Consider the following 18,900-nt stretch of genomic DNA (forward strand, 5'->3'; position numbering starts at 1 on the left):
TCAAGGATTAGCTGTGGCATAAGTGAAAAAGGAACTGAATGGGCAGTTAGGTGTCGCAGGGATATAGAGTCACAGAGACCTGAATTAGAATCTGGTCTCAGATATTTACACGCTCCATGACCCTGGGCAAGTCACTTAACCTTTGTTCACCTCTGTTTCCTCATATGTAAAATGGGGGTCATAATAACATCTTCACAAGGCTGTTGTGAGGATCAGATGAGATAATAATTGCAAAGTGCTTAGCTCAGTGTCCAGCATATATTGAGGTATATAATTTTTTTTTATCATTTTCCTCATATTTATTCTCCTCCTCTTTCCTCCTCTTCTTCCCCCTTCTCCTCCTCCCATTATCCAGAGTCAGAACACCTGGGCTCAAACTTGAGCCCTGCTATATTTACTATCTGAGTGATAATAGGAACTATTTTCTTCATTTGGTCTCAGTTCCTTTATTTGTAAAAAGAGAGGGCTGGGCCAGAGCAGTGGTTCTCAGACTTTTTCATGTCCTGTACTCCTTGGGCTGAAGTCTATGGCCCTTTCTCAGAACAATGTTTTTTTTTTTTTTGTAAGGCAATGGGGTTAAGTGACTTGCCTAAGGTCACACAGCTAGGTAAGTGTCTGAGGCCAGATTTGAACTCAGGTACTCCTGACTCCAGGGTCGGTTCTCTATCCTCTGTGCCAGAATGCATAAATAAGATGAATAGGATTACAAAGGATACTAAGCATTAGTTAAAATAAAGATATATGTCTCCCCATCTAAGGTATATTTCTTTCCCCTAAAAGAACTCTAGATTAAGTGATGACTAATCCCCCTTCCAACCCTATATTTCATGTTCTTCTATCTGCTCCTGAATTGTCAGTACTTTTAAAAGAGCTGTTTTCTTCCATTCAGGTGCTGGCTGGGTGGTGAGGAAGAGAAGAACTCTGCCTAACTCAACTCTTCCAGACAGGAAAGGCAGCTCCCCATCTGTCAGGAGCAGGGGAGGCCAGGTGGTCCAACAAGCCCCAACAGCTGCTGCTGGCTCAGTATTCAGTTTTCAGGTCAGCAGGTGGATGAGCAGGGAGGGGGCCTTCAATTAAACAGTAAGTTTTGGTTGACCTTCTGCTGTTGTGGAGCTAGCTGTCTTGGGGGTACAATCCACAAAGGAAGATTGGATAGATATTAAATCAGGGTTTCTTAACCTGTTTTTAGAAACATGAACTTGTTTTTTTTTAATTTAAATATAATTAACTTCCTATGTATTCTGTTTTATGCACTGAAAAACATTGCTCTGAATCAGAATAACCTTGTACACATTAGCAGCAACATTGTGTGATGATCAACTATGATGGGCTTGTTCTCAGCAGTACAATAATCAAAGACAATTCTAAAGGATGTGTGATGGAAAATACCACCCACATCCAGAGAAGGAACTATGGAGTCTCAGGCCAGACCAAAGCTTACTATTTTCAATTTTTAAAAGTTGTTTTCTGTTTTTTTCCTTTCATAGTTTTTTCTTTTTGTTCTGATTCTTCTTTCACAACATGATTAATGATGGAAATATGTTTAATGTAGTTATACATATATAATCTATATTAGATTTCTCTCTTTCAAGGTGAGGGCAAAAAATGAGGAACTTAAAAACCTTTCAATAATGATTGTTGAAAACTATCTTTACATGGAGTTGAAAAAATAAATTTTTTAAAAAAAGAACTATTAAAAATTGCTTTGATAGAGGGCCCATTGATTTAACTAGACAATTTACCAGATATATTGATAAGTAAATCAACAAAGGGGTCCATGATATAATAAAAGCTTATAAATCTCTGCACTAGGAGAGGAAGCAAAAATATACCTCTAGGAAGTCAAAAATAGAAATAAAAATCCAACATAGATCAAAATATTCATAGCAGCATTCTGTACTAGCCAAAGAAATTAAAATAATAACAACTAATAAGTAATACTTCAAAGTTTGCAAAACATTTTACAACTATTAACTCATTTGATCCTTAAAACAACCCTGAGAGGGAGATGCTATTGCTACACTCATTTTGTGGTTGAGGAAAATGAGGTAGGCAAGAGTTAAGAGTCCAGAGTCACACAGCTAATAAGTGCCTAAGGTCATTTTTGAACTCAGGTCTTTCTGATTCCAGGTCCATAGTGTCACCTAGCTGCCAATGGAAAATGAGTACCTATTTAATTGGGGAATAGTTGAATGAACTGTGCTAAATGAATATAATAGAATATTATTACACAGTAAGAAATTATTAACATAAAGAATTCAGAGAAATATAAGAGGTGTATGAATTGAAACATTGTAAAATAAGTTAGGATCCAAATACTCACCAATTTACAACAATGTAAAGTACACTTCTTTGTGGCAGTTGAACCCTGAGGAACTGAAAAATCAATTGAATTCAAAGAACAGATAAGGATCTGTTCACCATTCTTAGGCAGAATGATGTGTGTGTATGCATATGTATCTATAACTATATGCATATATATTGTCAGATGTGTCATGGAATCTAATCTGATTCTTTTGCTTAATTTTCTTTTTTTTTTCTTTTACACAAGGCAAGGTTCAATCAAGAGCAAGGAGGATTGGGGGTTTTTCCCCTTTTCCCACAGAAATGACTAATATTATGACAATAGACATTGATAAGTCTATCATCAAGTATTTTATTAAGAACTTATTAAGAAACATTAGAAAGGGGTAGCTAGGATAGAGCACAAGCCCTGGAGAAAGGAGATCCTAAGTTCAAATCCAACCTCAGACACTTAATAATTTCCTAGCTGTATGACCTAGGGCAAGTCACTTAACTCCAATGCCATAAATAAAATACAAAAAAAAAAAGAAACATTAGGAAAATATAAACTAGATAGTAAGCTCTTGCTATCACCAAGGCAACATAATCGCTACATTCTATACCTTTAGGAGGCTTTGAGAAATGATATAATGGGAGGTTTGGGACAAGGACCAGTTAGGGCACAGATTAATAGATCTTGAAGTGGGCTTGAATCACAATCTGGAGGGAGCCCAGCATACATCTACTTCAATTTTTCCTAAACAAGGAACTCTTCTCTGATATTCCTGATAAAAAGGCATCCAATGGCTGTCTCACCTGAAGACCTTTAATGAAGGGTGACCTCTATCTCCCAAGGCAGTCCCATCCTGCTTGTGGTTAACTAGAATTGATAAGAAATTTTCCCTTACATTAAGCCTAAATCTGCCTTTCTGCACATTCTACTCATTGCTCCTAGTTCCACAATCCAGGGCCAAGCCAAATAAATCTAACCTTCCTTTTTATGACAGTTACTCTATGAAATCCAATCTTCTCTCCTTGGCATGATCTCCAATACTCTTCCCACCTTGCTCACAGTCTTCTAAGTATGAGGTGAATTTTTTGAGGGCAGGGACTGTCTTCTTCTTTTTGTATCTTAAGCCTACATCACAGGCTCTTCTCAATATCCTCCATACAATATGATGTTCAGGACTAAACACAGTGTTCAAAGATATTTGACCAGAGACACCATCTCCTCCCTCATTCTGGGCACTCTGCCTTTTGAAGCAGATGAAGGTCATATTCAATTTCAGTTTCTCAGCTGCCATATCACATTGTTTATTCACATTGCATTTGCAATCAAAGAAATCCCTTGAAATGAAAAGGGCTGCAGTCATGGGAGCCTCCCCCCTTGATGTCAGAGGGAAACACAGAAGTGAGAAAGAAGCTAGACCAAATATTTGAGATAAAGTCAGAAGGCCCAAATCTAACAAAAATAATGGGTTATATTTCTGGGGCACTTTATAGTTTACAAAATGCATTTCCTCTCCCACAGGAAAAAAAACTGCATTAAGTGGTTAAAACAAGTTTGATTATCACTATTTTATGGTAGAAGAAATTGAGGTTTAGACTGAAGTTACACAAATCAGTAAATAGTTGATCTAGGCCTCCTGACTCTGAAAGATTGGACCCTTTGTGCTATCTCATTTTTTGATAAATCAATACAGAAGTCTGTGAAAAGTTCTCCTGAGTATTGACAGACAGGAGGAAATGCGATTTCTATTTGGCAGGATAGTCCAATATCAGAGAAAGGTAGCTGTGTTATAGCAGACCTGGGTTCAAATACCAGACTTGGTCACCTGTGTGATCAATGAATCAATCCACAGGCATCTGAGTACTTACTTCCAGGTATGATATGAGGCTAATGGAGGGACGAGAAAAAAATCGAACAGTACTTATTGATGCTTATGATATAGTGAAGAGGATCAACAGGTACCTATAAAGGCCAGAATAAAATAGGTGTAAGATAGTCTGAGGTCACTTGTGCTTGGGGTACCAGGTGGGCTGAGCCCTGAAGGAAGTTAGAGATTCCAAGCGGCAAGGATGAGAAGGAAGGGCATGCTAGGGACGAGGTGTAGAAACAAGGCAAGGAGACAGGATATGGAGGATGTCACAAGTAAGGAATAGTAAGAAAGCCAGTTTCATTAGTAGGTGTGAAGGGCTTGAAATGCCTAGAAGAGCTGATATATGATCCTAGGTTTTTACTTAATCCCTCTGAAGCTCAGTTTCCTCAACTATAAAAAGAGGGCTTGGGGAGGTACATTATTATGTGATGTGAGTGTGCAAACTCAAACACAGTCACTCAAGGAAATCATATTTTATCAGGATTCAGCTAATGCAGATATTATATCTACATTTAAGTTTCATGTCTCCTTTTTCCTACTAGAATGTTGACTCCTTGAGGTCAGAGACCAAACTGTAATTATAATATTAGTAATAATGATAAAAATTATTACCAAATTATATAAATGAATGGAAACATCAAATTTATTATCAACATGCATAACTATTAAGAAATCATTATACATATTAATAATTAATAATTTTCTCCTTTTATTAAATATTTAATAACATATTATTTATTTATTTAGATAGTGTTTATATTTATTTATATAGTATGATATATATCTATATCTACCTATCTATCTATATCTGTGCTAAGTAAGCACTATGCTGTCCTTTACAGATATTATGATCTCAATTGATCCTCACTACAACCCTGGGAAGTATGTGCTATTATTATCCCTAAATTACAACTGAGGAAACAGAGGTAAAAAGGTTAAGTGACTTGCTCATTAAATGTCTGAGATCATTTTTTTACCTCAGTTCTCACTGTCCCCGGTCCAGAGCTCTAGCTACTGCCTACCCTGTTCTTCTTCTTCTTCTTCTTTGTATTCTCCTAGTCCTAATATAACATGTTTGGATCTCTGTGGCATAGAGAATGTCCTCAGTCAGCAAAGCATTGGAATATAACAGCAGTCAAATAAGAAAAATAGTAAGAAATCTGGCAGTGTTCCAAACAACTTCTTTCAAATGAACTTACCCAAAATCTTGAGCTGATTGATTACTCCGTGAATTGTAAAAAACACCCAGAGAGACTGTGAGGTATCCACACACATCAGCATTCCTCGGTTGTTGCCATTCACACCATGGTGCACTTCCCCATTTGGCAATACCATGAAATTGAGCACATCTCCACTGTTGAGGATGGGGAATGCTCGGTAGACCACCCAGTATTCCTTGCGGTCTAACAGTGAGTCAGGATCTGCGGGGAGTTCATTGGTCCTTAATGTCCCTGGGTCACAGGACGTGATGCCAAAGGAGAGAGCCCCATAATAGGGCAAACCCAGGTGTCCAACTTCAACAAAGAGGCTCTCACCAATGTGCAAAGGTCGGTCTGAAAACACCAAGGTCCTATTGCTCTCCTGCCAGTTGGTGCAGGCTGCCATCCGGTCCTGAGAGAAGGTGACATCAGGCCCTCTGGTGGAGTGGAAGTGGAGGTCTGTATCTAAAAAAGCTGGTATTCCATGAGCCCGAGAACGTCTGTTGGGACAACAGGGGATGACATGGTTGTCTGTGGACCCTCCTGGGACCCGGCTCAGGTTTAGGTTGCTGATTTTGGCTACCACTTGGTTGTTCTCCAGCTCATTGTTGTTGAAGTTGGCTGAGTCATGGTTACTTTGTGGGATGCAAGTGCTGAACCGAGTGTTACTGAGACGAGAGGAAGTCATGGTCTCGGCAAACATGCTATCTGTGATCAAATTATAAGACGACACTACATGAATTACAAGTTGCAAGTATGGTTTTTAGTCCTTCTCCATTCCCGTCTTTTCCCACCCTCCTGGACAAATGCACTTAACTATTTCCATTTTTCAACCTCTGCTACCTCTGCTACAAGTTACCTTTTAGTCTGACAAAGAGAATTGGTTGATAGGCCCAAACCACTTCCCTTCAGGTTGAATGAATGGAAAGAAAAATGCATTTATGAAGTGTTTATAATATGTTAGCTGCTGTTATTAATGCTTAGGATACAGATACAAGCAAGCAAGGCAATTTCTACCCTTAAGGAGCTTATATTTTAATAGTTTTGAGAAAAATATAGTGTGGACGAGGTAGCAGAATTCATCAAAACAAGTAACAATAACAACAGTAAATGTGTTGTTCAGTAATGCCTGACTCTCTATGACTCCATATGGAGTTTTCTTAGCAGAAATACTAGAGTAGTTTAACATTTCTTTCTCCAATTTATTTTACAGACAAGGAAACAGAGGCAAACAAGATACAATGACTTGCTCAGGGTTAAATAGTTGGTAAGTGTCTAAGGTCAAATTTGAACCTCTGAAGATGAGGCTTCTTGATTCCAACAGTGTATGGGTTAAAAGAGCTAGTTTCAGCCCTACTTTAAGGATGCCTAAACTAATTGAGAGGAGAGGCTAGATGGTACAGGCTTTTGGAATCAGGAAGACATCTTCAGGAGTTCAAATCCAGGCTCAGACACTAGCTAGCTATGTGAGCTTGGACAAGTCACTGAAGTTTGCATCTGTTTGGACTGAAGTTTGGACAAGTTTGCCTCAGGTTTCGCATCTGTGAAATGATCTGGAGAATGAAATGGCAGACCTCTCCAGTATCCCTGCCAAAAACCCCCGAATGAGGTCAAGATGAATCAGACAAAACTCCAACAACTCAACAACAACAACAACAAAGCCTAACTGAGCACTGAGCATAACTAAACTCCAAACATCCCAGGGCAGAGGCCAAAAAAGCCCTGGAGACCAAGGAAATGCTTCATAATAGCCTGAGAGAAGAATGGAGTATCTGAGAGCCAAGGTCTGCTGATGCCAGTAGACTTTCACTTGGTGTCCTGTAGGTTAAGGTGGAGCCAGAGGAGGGAGCAGAAACCCTTCAGTGGCTGGATAGGGTGGGGCTCTGCCTGGTCTCTATCCTTTGGTTGTCCCACCCTTTGACCTGTTGCCAGAATCATCTTTCTTATTTAAAGATTTGGTCATAGATTATAGGATCAGGGACTTAAGACCTGAAAGGGATCTCAGAGACTATCTAATCTGATTCCTCCATTTTTAAAAAAGGAAATTTAGTTCTGAATAGGATCATCTCCATTTTATAGATGAAAAAACTGGAAAAGGGGTAAGTGACTTGCCCAAGGTCACACAGATGCAAGCTTTGAACCCAAGTCTTGATAGCCAGAGACCTTCCCATTGCACCATGTTACATGTTACTCCCTTGTTTATCCACTAAGTAAAAGTCTGAGCTTCACAGCCTGGCTTTCAAGGTGCTCCACACCCTGGTGGCACCATCCTTTCCAAACTTATCTCATGTGTTTCACATACCCTATGCTCTAGCCAAAACTGACAGCTCTCTGCCCTCAATACACCCTATGATCTCAGGGCTCTTTGCCTTGTTCATACTGTTTCCTATGCCTGGAAGGACCTCCTTTTCTCTTTTCTGCTGTTCCAACTCCTGCTCATCCTTTAAGGTTTAACTTCAAAGCTAATGCCCCTAGGAAACCTCTGCTGGTCAGGAAGTAATGACCACCTCCCATCCCCCCACCCCTGACTTCACAGAGCATTTTGTTAAGGACACCTTGCTAGTTCTCTGATGTAATGAAGGAAATTATAGCTGCTGGTCCTATGCTCCTACTATACTGAGAATTCTATGAGGGCAAAAATCATGTTTTATCTAAGCTTTTAGTCTCCCAAATGAGAGTTTCACCTAGAGAATTCAATATATATATATATATAACACTTACAATATTATAATGTTAATGTTTAATATGATTAATATACTTTAATATTAATATTTATTTTATATTATATTTATGTGCTATTCTTATATTATATAATTATTATTATAATTTTAATGTTTAATATGACTGACATACTATAATATTAATATTGTATAATATTATTGTATTATTAAAATCATATAATATACATTGACAATCACATGTCCATCTAAATCTGCCCAACTAGTATGGGAGTCAGGCTTATGATCATATGTGTGCTTCTTGGTATGATTCCATATTTCCTCATACATGCAAAAGGATATCTTGCAATCAGAAAAAAAAGAAAAAACATTGAGAACCAGAGTTCTGCCACAGTGCTTCAAAAGTGCTTCATAAATAGCCTAAACAGGTTAATAAGAGTCTGTACATTCATTCAATAAACATTTATGAATCATCTATTAACTGCAGGAAGGCAGTTAGGAGATGAAGTGCCAGACCTAGAGTCAGAAAGACCTGAACTCAAATCTTCCTTCAGGCACTTACTTAGTTGTGTGACTTTGGGCAATTCACTTAACTCTGTTTACCTTAGTTTTCTCATCTGTGAAATGAAAGAAGAAAACGGAAAACCATTCCAGGATCTTTGCCAAGAAAACTCCAAATAGAGTCACTGAGAATTGTATTTGACTCAAGCAACTGAACAACAAAAAGGGAGCAGGGCAAAAGTACCTTTACCTACTGAGTCTTCCTGGGGGTCCTTTGTTGTACCTGAGAACAGAGCCAAAACACAGCAGGGACAGTGAGAAATAGGGGAAGGAGCACTGAATTTAGAGTCAGAGAATCTAGATTTGAATACTAACTCCACCACCATCAACTTGTGCCTTAGGACAAGTCACATTGCGATTGTTTACTTATATATCAAAAGAGAGGCCTGGAGTAAAGGATTTCTAAAGTTCTACTAAGATTCTGTTATCATCTAATCCTAAGGTAAGCACTGAATCTAAAAGGAATCAACAAACGTTTATCAGGTGCAAGACCAGTTAAACTGGGAATTATAGGTATAAAATTAGAGTTCCTTCCCTCAAGGAACCTACAATCTGGATGGGGAGATACACTATGAAAGTAACCACAATAACATTACCATTACATAGTACTATGAGGTTTACAAATAGCTTTTCCTCTAATTATCATGTAAGTAGGTAGAGGTAAAGTACAAGGTATATGACTAATGGTTAAGTAATAGTTCTATAAATTAATCCTGGGAGATCAGAGAGAAGCAGCAAAGTAAATAGAAATGAGCACTGAATTTGAAGCAGAGGACCTGGGTTCAAATCCTATAAGTTATCTATCTATATAAACTCATGCAGATCATTTCATCTCTCTGGTCCTCAAATGAGGAGGCAGGAAAAGATGACCTCTAAGCCTTCTTCCAGGTCTAAAATTAGCCAATTCATTCACATATCTAGTTCTGGAAAGGACTTCAGAAAGTCATTTAGCACAATTCCCTCATTTTATGAATGGGGAAAGTCAGTTAAGTGACAATATTTATATTCTCAGGTTAAGTGATTTGCCCAAGAATATATAGGTATGTGATTAGCACAAATGGCAACAAAATTTTTCTAACTTCAAAGTCAATATTCTTTCCTCTGCTCTAATGTGAGATGTTAGATGTGTTCAAATCTCACTTTTGGCACTTAATTCCCATGTAACCCTTAAATAAGTCACAGAACTTTCACAAGCTTCAGCTTCCTCTAATATAACTCTGATTAGCCTCTGAAGTTCTTCCCAACTCTAGAACTTTGATCCTATGAAGGGAGGAGTGAATGGACCTTCATTCCTACTTTTACCTTAGCTTGATGGACACCAGTAATGGTTGGATCCATATATATCCCACCGAAGCAACCTTTCTCTACATTTTCTTAGGCTAAATATATCTCATGTCTGAAAAACTAAAATATACTTCCACTGACAAATAAATTTCCATGAAGAAATAAATGATCACAAAAAATTGGAGAGCCTAGAACATTTTTTGTTTGTTTTGATCAAAGAAGATGAAAGTGCATGCACTGGAAGAGACAAGACAGCTCTGAGATTTATAAGGCTTCCATAGTAATCTGGGTAACGGAAACTGCAGATTCCAAAGGAAGGAGACATCTGGTGATAAGTGGTTATACCCATACAGGAAAAGAGGATCATCTGATCATTTTAAGAATTTCATAAATCAATCTTGGGGCAACTATTTGGCCATGAGGTGCTTGATATTTCCATAAGCACAATATGTTTCCACTGGACCAATGTTAACTTTTTATCAGCGGGAACTAGGCAATGCTGTGGATAGTGATGGTCTTCCAGACCTCAGGAAATCTGGCCTCAGACACTAGTTGTGTGATCCTGAGGAAGGGACCTACAACCTAAGGCTTTAACATCTCTAACCCCCTGCCTATCTCAGTTTCCTTAACTGTAAAATGAGGTTAAATAATTGTACTTACCTACCTCACAGGGTTGTTGTAAGCAACTTGTTTACATTTAAAACACTTTGCAAACATTAAAGTTCTAAATAAATTCTAGCAGATATGATTATTGTTACTGCTGTTGTTAATATTACTATCTCTCTTTTTTCAGGTGATCAAAAAGCTATCAGGGAGATCTTTGGCAAAAAGAATAAGGAGTAACAACTAATGAGGAATGGAGAAAGAGTTCATAATTACTGCAATTCCTAGCTCTGGGTCATTCTACATAAGTTCTTCAGAGACAAGGCTATTTTGTCTATATACAAGAAAATCAAACATCTGGCCAAGATTGCAAGGTTGCTCTCCTCATCATGCTAGAGTATTCCAGGTGAGAAAATGTTTTCAGGAAATCAATTCAAACTGATTCTCTCACTTTTCTTAGCTCAGTTCCTTCCTTTCCAATAACCTCTGACCTTTTAGGCATCCTAGTTCTTCCAGTATTTCTAACCTAACAAATCTCAGTATGGCATCAATCCCACCTTGGGTTTCCTTTGTTCTATTTTTCCCACAGAAGAAGAGAGAATCTGGGAACTAAGGTGACCCAGCCTCCTGCAAACAAGCCTTCCTAAGTCATCACAGTTCATTCCTTAACTCCTTGGGTACCAATGTCTACTGCAGAGCCCCTCCTGTGGCAGGAATTGTGTTTATTGAAGAATGAAAATTCCTCTTTCCCTATACCTCTCTCTTCCATCTCCTCTATCTTCCTCCTTCCCTCCATCCTGTTCTCACTCTTTTTTCATTTCCAAATTTATTTTTATCTCTCTCTCCCTCATTCACTCTTTCCTCTCTCTCCTCTCTTCCCCCTCCATGTCTCACCTTCCCTTCCTCTGCCTCTCCTTTTCCTTTTTTCCTCCCTCCTTTTCCTTTTCTCCCACCCTCTTGAACATTCTCAGAGCTGAAATTTAAATAATAAACTGATACCTGACCCTGCAGAAGAAATGAACACATCCTTTTCTCAGATATAAGATCCCATTCCTTGGTTCAGGCATTTCATGCCTAAGTTCTTGCAAGTTTCCCAGTCCTTATCATACCTAGGCTACCTTCTTCCTGTTCCTTGTACCTTTCTCTCTCTGCCTCCCATCTCCACTTTGCACAGGTTCTGTGTCTTCTCTGCCTGAAATGCTCTCCCTCTTCACCTCTACTTCCTAAGTCCTTAGTTTCCTGCAAAACTCAGCTGCAATGTCATAATCTATCTAAGACTTCCTGGCAGTTCCTCCCCATCTCCTGTCATATGGTGTCTGTCCTTCATTCTTGAAGGGGACCATGACATCAGGGTGGTGATGCTATGATATGCAAGTGAATTAGATTTAAGTGCAAAAGGCACTAGCCTTACTTTCTCCTCTGGAGTCCTCTGGGCCCAGTGACCAGATATGGATCAGGACAACTGGAGATGGTCCTGGATGAAGTGGGAGACTGTAAGTTAAGATCTTTAATAGGTTTCAGAGTTTGCCTGAGGTCATTTAGTGATTAAGGCTAGGTAAGAAAGAAATGAGGGACAGCATGACCACTTGTACCTAGTCAAAAGAAAAAAAAAATCAAGGTTTCTGGTCCAAACAGAATTACTTTATATTTACACTCATTCTAAGTCATCAGGGCCCAAACAATGAACAAGTAGAGTTTGACCTGGGATCTACTGTTGGCCAATCAAGAAGAATCTGAAGGTTTCAGCCAGCAAATTTACTTTTAGTATTGTATCTATAGTTTCCTTTTGCTAGATTGTAACCTCCTTGGGTTGTTTCATTCTCTTTTTTTTTATGTTTTTGCAAGGCAATGAGGTTAAGAGTCTTGCCCAAGGCCACAGCTAGACAATTATTAAGTGTCTGAGGCTGGTTTTGAACTCAGGTCCTCCTGACTCCAGAGCCTGTGCTCTATCTACTACAACACCTGGATGAGTAGGATTGTTTCATTCTCAATCTGGCACATATAAGATACTTTTTTGGTCTTGGCATTTAAGAACTCCATTAAATACTCTTTTTTTTTTAACCATCTTATTTCTTACCACTTTGACTAACCTCATTCTCTAATATTATCTGCCTACTGTGAACTGGGGTGGGGGGTGGGCAAAGAGAAAGAGGTGCTACACAACAGCCTGCTTCTTGGGAGCATTCTCATTTAATGGAGGTAGGGCATGAGAAGATGCATGGTTTCCCAAACTGGTCTGATCACTTTCCCTTGGAGGGTCAGGCAAGTTTCATGGATAATCAGATAGTTTATCAGTTCCCACCTTGGTGACTTTGCACATTCCCTTTACCCCACTTAAAAACCTTCACCCTTTCCATCAAAACAAAAAAAAATGCTTAAACAAACAGAGTAATTCATATTTACATAACACTTTATAGTTTAGTGAATGTCTCATAATAGCCCTAGGAGGTCAGTAGTACAAGTATGACCACCCTTATTTATAGATGAAGAAATTCAGGTTAAGTAACTGCCAGACTTTTGTCCTCTGATTCACATGCTAATTCTGCTCCAACAAAAATTATTGCCCCCTATGAACTAACATGATTCTAACACTCCTGGTATTATAATTTCTTGGGTACAGAGCGTCCATGACCCCACACCCTTCCTTTTAATCATATGTGAGAGGTGTAGTAGAAGATGGGAGGAGAAAACAAGGAGATGAGAGGGAAAAGAGGAGAGTCAGGAAGGAGATAGTTCATAGTTTTAGAGTTGGAGGGAAGCTTAGAGATCATCTAGCCTAACTCCCCATTTTACAATTGAGTAAACTGAGGCCCATAAAAATTAAGTGTCTTGCCAGATAGCAAAGCAAGGGGGACCTCTGGCCATAAATTCAACTTCTTTCCTTTGCACTTCACTATCTCTTGAGGGAATCTGTGTTTCCATAGTTTCTTTTCTTTTTTTTTTTAATTTTATTTTTATTTAAGGCAGTGGGGTTAAGAGGCATGCCCAAAGTCAGACAATTAGGCAATTATTAAGTGTCTGAGGCTGGATTTGAACTCAGGTCCTCCTGACTACAGGGCCAGTGCTCTATCCACTGCACCACCTACCTGCCCCTCTGTAGTTTCTTTTCAGAAATCCTCTCACATCCTTTTAGTTCCTAGTCATGTAGGTATGTCTAGACTGTGGAAACCACACATTGCCCTTTCTCTTTCTACTCTGGCATGTTCAGTTCTTCAAAAGGGTAGAGGCAAAAGCCACCAGTGGCCCTTTTGTGGAAGATTTTTTTTATAGATCATCCTACATCCAGTTCCTCTTAAACTAAGCCAATTAAACTTCAGAAAAACTCCTTTGTCAACAGGAGCATAAAAAGATGAAAAAACAATTCTGGACAATGCTGAATTTGTCTGGGGTAGGTGGCAGCAGGGGATTTGGATATGAGATCTAACATCTAAGAGTGTAAAATCCTCAATGCTAAGGTTCTAGGAATTCTTCACCTGGCAGATTACACCCCCAGGAGCATCACTTTCTCTACTCCCAATTCCTTCCACCAAGTCAGAAATTCACAGTGATCTCATTGTGAAGAGAAAGAACAATAGTCTTACATTGAAGAGATCTAGTTTTGAATCCCAGTCCTGATGGTTATTCCCCTATGTAAGTGTAGTCAAATCAAGCTGGAAAGTAAAAAAATGCTTCCTTATATTCAGACACTATGCTAAACACTATGAATACAAAAACTGGCAAAAACACAAAGTCATCCTTAAAGGAATTTGCATTCTAATGGCTGAAACAATGTATAAACAAGTAAGTACATAGATGAAAGGTGTTCTAAGTGAGGTGTTAGCAGCCAAGACAACCGGCGATCTCCTAGAGGAGAAGGTATTTGAGATGAGTGTTTGAGTGAGGAAGGGAAGAGAAGAGGTGCAGATAAAGGGATGAGTCTTCCAGGCCAGTGCGAATGAAAGGAGACAGAAGTAAGAGCATATTGTCTAAGGAACTGCAAGTACGCTGGATTGTAGAGTATCTGGAGCTGGAATATTGTAAAAAACTGGAAAGGTGGGAAGGGGGCAGGTTATGAAGAGCTTTAAAGACCAAAGGAGCTTATATTCAGTCCTTATGATAAACGGGAGCCATTAGAACTCTCTGAACAGGGAGGGGGACAACACCGTGGGATCACCCAATGCCTTAGAAAAAGCACCTCAGCAACTGAGGGGAGGAGAAATTAGAAGGAGAAAGACTTGAATTAAATAGACTAATTGCCAAACTACCAAAAGTCTAGGTGAGAAATAATGAAGACACTGTTAAGTGGAGAGTAGACATAATAGATAATAAGATGGCAGATGTAACAAGATTTGGCAACAAACTGGATAAGCACAGTGAATGAAACTAAGGAATCAAGGATGAAAATAAAATTATGAATTTTGGTAACTGAGAGGATAGAGGTTTCCTTGATTGTAAGAGGGAGCTTAGGAACAGGGAGAAAATGAATTTTGCTTTGGACATGTAAGATACATACAGGATAACCGGTCTGAGGCAATCAGTGATGGGAGGCTGGAGCTCAGGAGAGACAATTTGGCCATGGGTGGATAGACAGATCTGAAAAATCATCTGCATAGAACAGATACAAAAATCTAGAGAGGAAAGAATATTCAGAAAAAGGTGATCTGTGGGATCAAAAGCTATGGAGGCCGAGAAGATTCAGGATTGAGATAAGGTTATTAGATTTGGCAATGAAGACATACATCACTAGTAACTTTAGAGAGGGTAGTTTTATTTGAATGATGGGAATAGAATACAGATTGCATAGGGGCATAGAAGGGAGTGAGAGGAACAGAAATGGAAGGGATATATAGATGGCTTGTTCCAGGATTTTAGATGTGAAGGGGAGGGGAAGTGTGGGACAGTAGCTAGTGGGTTAGTCATTTCCCCCCTGTAAGCATCGATTTCTTCATCTGTTAAATGGGAAATATTAGTTATAGTGCCTCTAGATTAAAAAAATAAATACTTCTGTTAAGCTCTTAATGCCCCACAGAATCCTGACCCCTGACTATCTTTCCAGCCTCACTAGACATAACTCCCCCTCCTATATCCATGATCCAGTTAAATCAACCCTCTTTCTGTTCCTCACACTGGACATCTCTTCTTTCCATAATGGTTGTCTTCACCTGGCAGATTACACCCCCAGGGGCATCACTTTCTCTACTCCCAATTCCTTCCACCAAGTCAGAAATTCACAGTGATCTCATTATGGTTGTCCCCATGCCTGGAATTGACTTTTTCCCTACCTGTGTCTCATAGAGACCCTTTCATTGTTTAAGGTGCCCCATCTTTTGAGTGAAACCTTTCCTGAGGCTCCCAACTGCTAGTATTCCTTCATATTATTATATATTATCTATCATATCATTATTACATAGTATTGTAATATATCATATCCCATCACATTTTATATTATTTTGATAATTTGTTTTCTGAGTTAAGATAAATATGCAAATATCTCTTGAGAAGGTAACCATATTATTACCAGAAGGCTGATGGTTCTTTTGAGTCTTTCCAAATGACTGCTTCAGACCTATGTTCTTTAGGGGCAGAAAAGGTGTGGAGTGATTGTTTATATGATGGGAAAAGCCATTAGAAGCATGGTCAAAAATGGGTTTCAGGTCACTCATTGGTAGAGATATGACCCTACCCCAAGTAGGGTATGCTCTATCATTTGGAGGGAGGAAAAATAGGAAAATCATACCTACACTGATAATTAATCCTAAGGTTTTTCTCCAATACAACAATATCTACCATTATCCACCTCTTCCACTTTGCCAACTCCCTCCATGATAAAACCTTACCCGTTTCTGGGGGGGGGCGGGGTTTAGCCCCTCAGAACAGTTATTTTTTATTTTTGTTTTTTAGGTTTTTGCAAGGCAAATGGGGTTAAGTGGCTTGCCCAAGGCCACACAGTTAGGTAATTATTAAGTGTCTGAGACCCGATTTGAACCCAGGTACTCCTGACTCCAGGGCCGGTGCTTTATCCACTGCACCACCTAGCCGCCCCTCCCTCCAGAACAGTTATAACCTAATTCCATTCTGGGTATCCATTAAAGCAGCCACAAAGGTGCCAATGTAAAAATTCATCTCCCCCAACATATCCACACCCAATCCCCCAACATACCTACCATCCAGATGACCCTGTGGCTGTAGCAGGCAACTCTGATAGAGCCAGGTCTGCTTTTAAGATATAACTAGTAAGGCTCTAACTTCTCCACTTTTCATTTCAGATAGGAGAGACTCAGGTACAAAGGATAAGCAGCCATGGATGACTGTGTACTGGATGGAAGATCTCATTACATTATTTTTTTCCTTCTCAACCTACCCATCTTCCCTATTAGAATTGAGGGCACCAACATCCCTCTAGTTATTCAAGTTAGTTTATCTTCCACTCCTCATTTTCCCTAATAACATATCTGAGCATATGCAGTCAGTAGCAAAATTTCTACCTCCACATCTCCATTATCTCTCATTCTCTATGCCCAAATAACCAGCACTGTAGTTCAGACCATCATCACCTTTCATGGAAGATGGCAATAGTCTCCTCATTCATCCTTCTCTGATCTCCCCTCCTCTCAGATGCTAAAGTGAATTTCCTGAAGCACAAATCTGACCATGCCCTCCCTTACTCATTCATAAATTGTTTACCCCCTCCTACAATATTATTTCATTTTATCTTATCCTTTTATATATAAAAGCCTACTTTTAATATAAATTGTGTAGTATATATAATAGAGCAGTACATGTATATGATTTATAAACAAACATATAAAAAGTAATGATAGATATATTGTGCATGTTCAAAATATTTTATTGGTAGAGGGGTACAATAAAAATAGCTGTAGAAGTTAAGATTTGTCTAAGGCTATCACTTTTTACCACCTCTATTAACCATGTCATACACATTTCCAGAAAGTCATTCTTCTAAGCAGAAGTCTTAGAACTTTAGAGTTCCAAATCTTATACCTGGACAGGAGCCTCCCTCTCCTCCCTTATAGCATCCTTGACAAGACATTGTCCAGACTCTGCTTGAAGATTTCCAGTAAGGGAGAACTTACTACTTCCCAAGGCAGTACATTCCATTTTTGGATTGCTCTAGCCACTAAGAAATTTTCCCTTTTATCAAGTCAAATCTGCCTTTCTATTACTCCTAGGCCTTACTTCTAGAATTGTTCTCAGACCCAAGCAGAAAAAACATTTTTTTACATGCTAGCCCCTCAGATACCTGATGACTTCTTATCCAGGTTACACATCATCTGTGGATCCTGGGAGTCCAATGTCTTCATCTTTCTGACCATCCATCCTCTTTCAAATGTACTCTATCTTGTCAGTGTCCAAGTCACTGACCTCTGAATTGAGCACATACTTCAGATATGGCCTGACCGAGACCAAGGACAACAGCCATTTAGACACTTTGCTTTGGACATCATCTCTCTAATATTCCTTAAAATCACACTGGTCACTTTGGTTGCTATGTTACACTATTGCTGTGGCAGGGATATATAACTTCACTGAGTTGCCCAGGTCTCTTTTTCAAGAATCTTTCAGCAGTTATACATGCCAGCCTTATTCAGTATTTTTGCATTCGATTGTTCAACGTTTATTTCTATTAAATGTCATTTTATTAGATTTGGTCCATTATTCTAGGCTGTTGAAATATTTTTGGGTCCAGATTGCCATCCGCTATGTTAACTATCTCTCCTACTCACTTTCAAATCATACCTACTCTGTTCCTCACTTTGCAAAAGAAATAAAAGTTCAGGTTACAGTATAAGGATAATAACAAAACAAATCCTGATTGTAAATATAAAATCTAATAGCAAATACTATATATGTTTTTCTCTTTTGAGATTTCTCTGATAGCTGAAGGAAGCCTATAGTCTTTTCTCCTTTCATGGGACTCTAATCAATTGTTTGACCAATAAATATTTTTAAAGCAACTATTATATAACCAAGCACATACTGACAGGCTGTCTCACAGCAATCTAGGCTGGGCAACAATGTGAGTGGTTACTCCCAAGACATTTGTGATGCCAAACCAAAGGCCAAAGCTAAAAGATTTTAATTCTTTTGGTCTAACTAGAATTTACTTCCAAAATGAAGGATAATAGAAAATGTTCTCTGATTTTGACACAATTGACTTCTGGGATCACTGATAAGAAAGACAGTCCTGCATTGATATTGCATCTTTGATAATGATAAAATGTAATGTCAGACTCAGAAACGACCCTCAAAGAAGATATAAGATAATGCTATGATTCCCAAACAAGAAATCAGACAAAAGAGGAGAAAGAACTTGAGATCCTTAATTTTCCTGGGGCCCCATTTCCCATTAAGATGGATGGAGAAAAAAGCAGATGTTAGAACAATTCAACTGAATCCCCTCTGGAGATCCAT

At 38.8% G+C, this 18,900-nt stretch overlaps 1 protein-coding gene across 2 annotated transcripts in view; it reads right to left on the bottom strand.

The window, feature by feature from the left end:
• The window catches only part of NEURL1B (neuralized E3 ubiquitin protein ligase 1B), a 73,334-nt gene that overhangs the window by 15,039 nt on the left and 39,395 nt on the right, over positions 1–18,900 (bottom strand). For both annotated transcript variants that reach the window (XM_074212408.1, XM_074212407.1), the window contains exon 3: positions 5,363–6,070. In XM_074212408.1, coding sequence (XP_074068509.1) covers positions 5,363–6,070 — 708 coding nt within the window. The remainder of the gene's footprint in view (positions 1–5,362; positions 6,071–18,900) is intronic.

The sequence above is a fragment of the Macrotis lagotis genome, chromosome 1 (genome assembly GCF_037893015.1).
Source record: "Macrotis lagotis isolate mMagLag1 chromosome 1, bilby.v1.9.chrom.fasta, whole genome shotgun sequence".
Classification (NCBI taxonomy): Eukaryota; Metazoa; Chordata; class Mammalia; order Peramelemorphia; family Peramelidae; genus Macrotis; species Macrotis lagotis.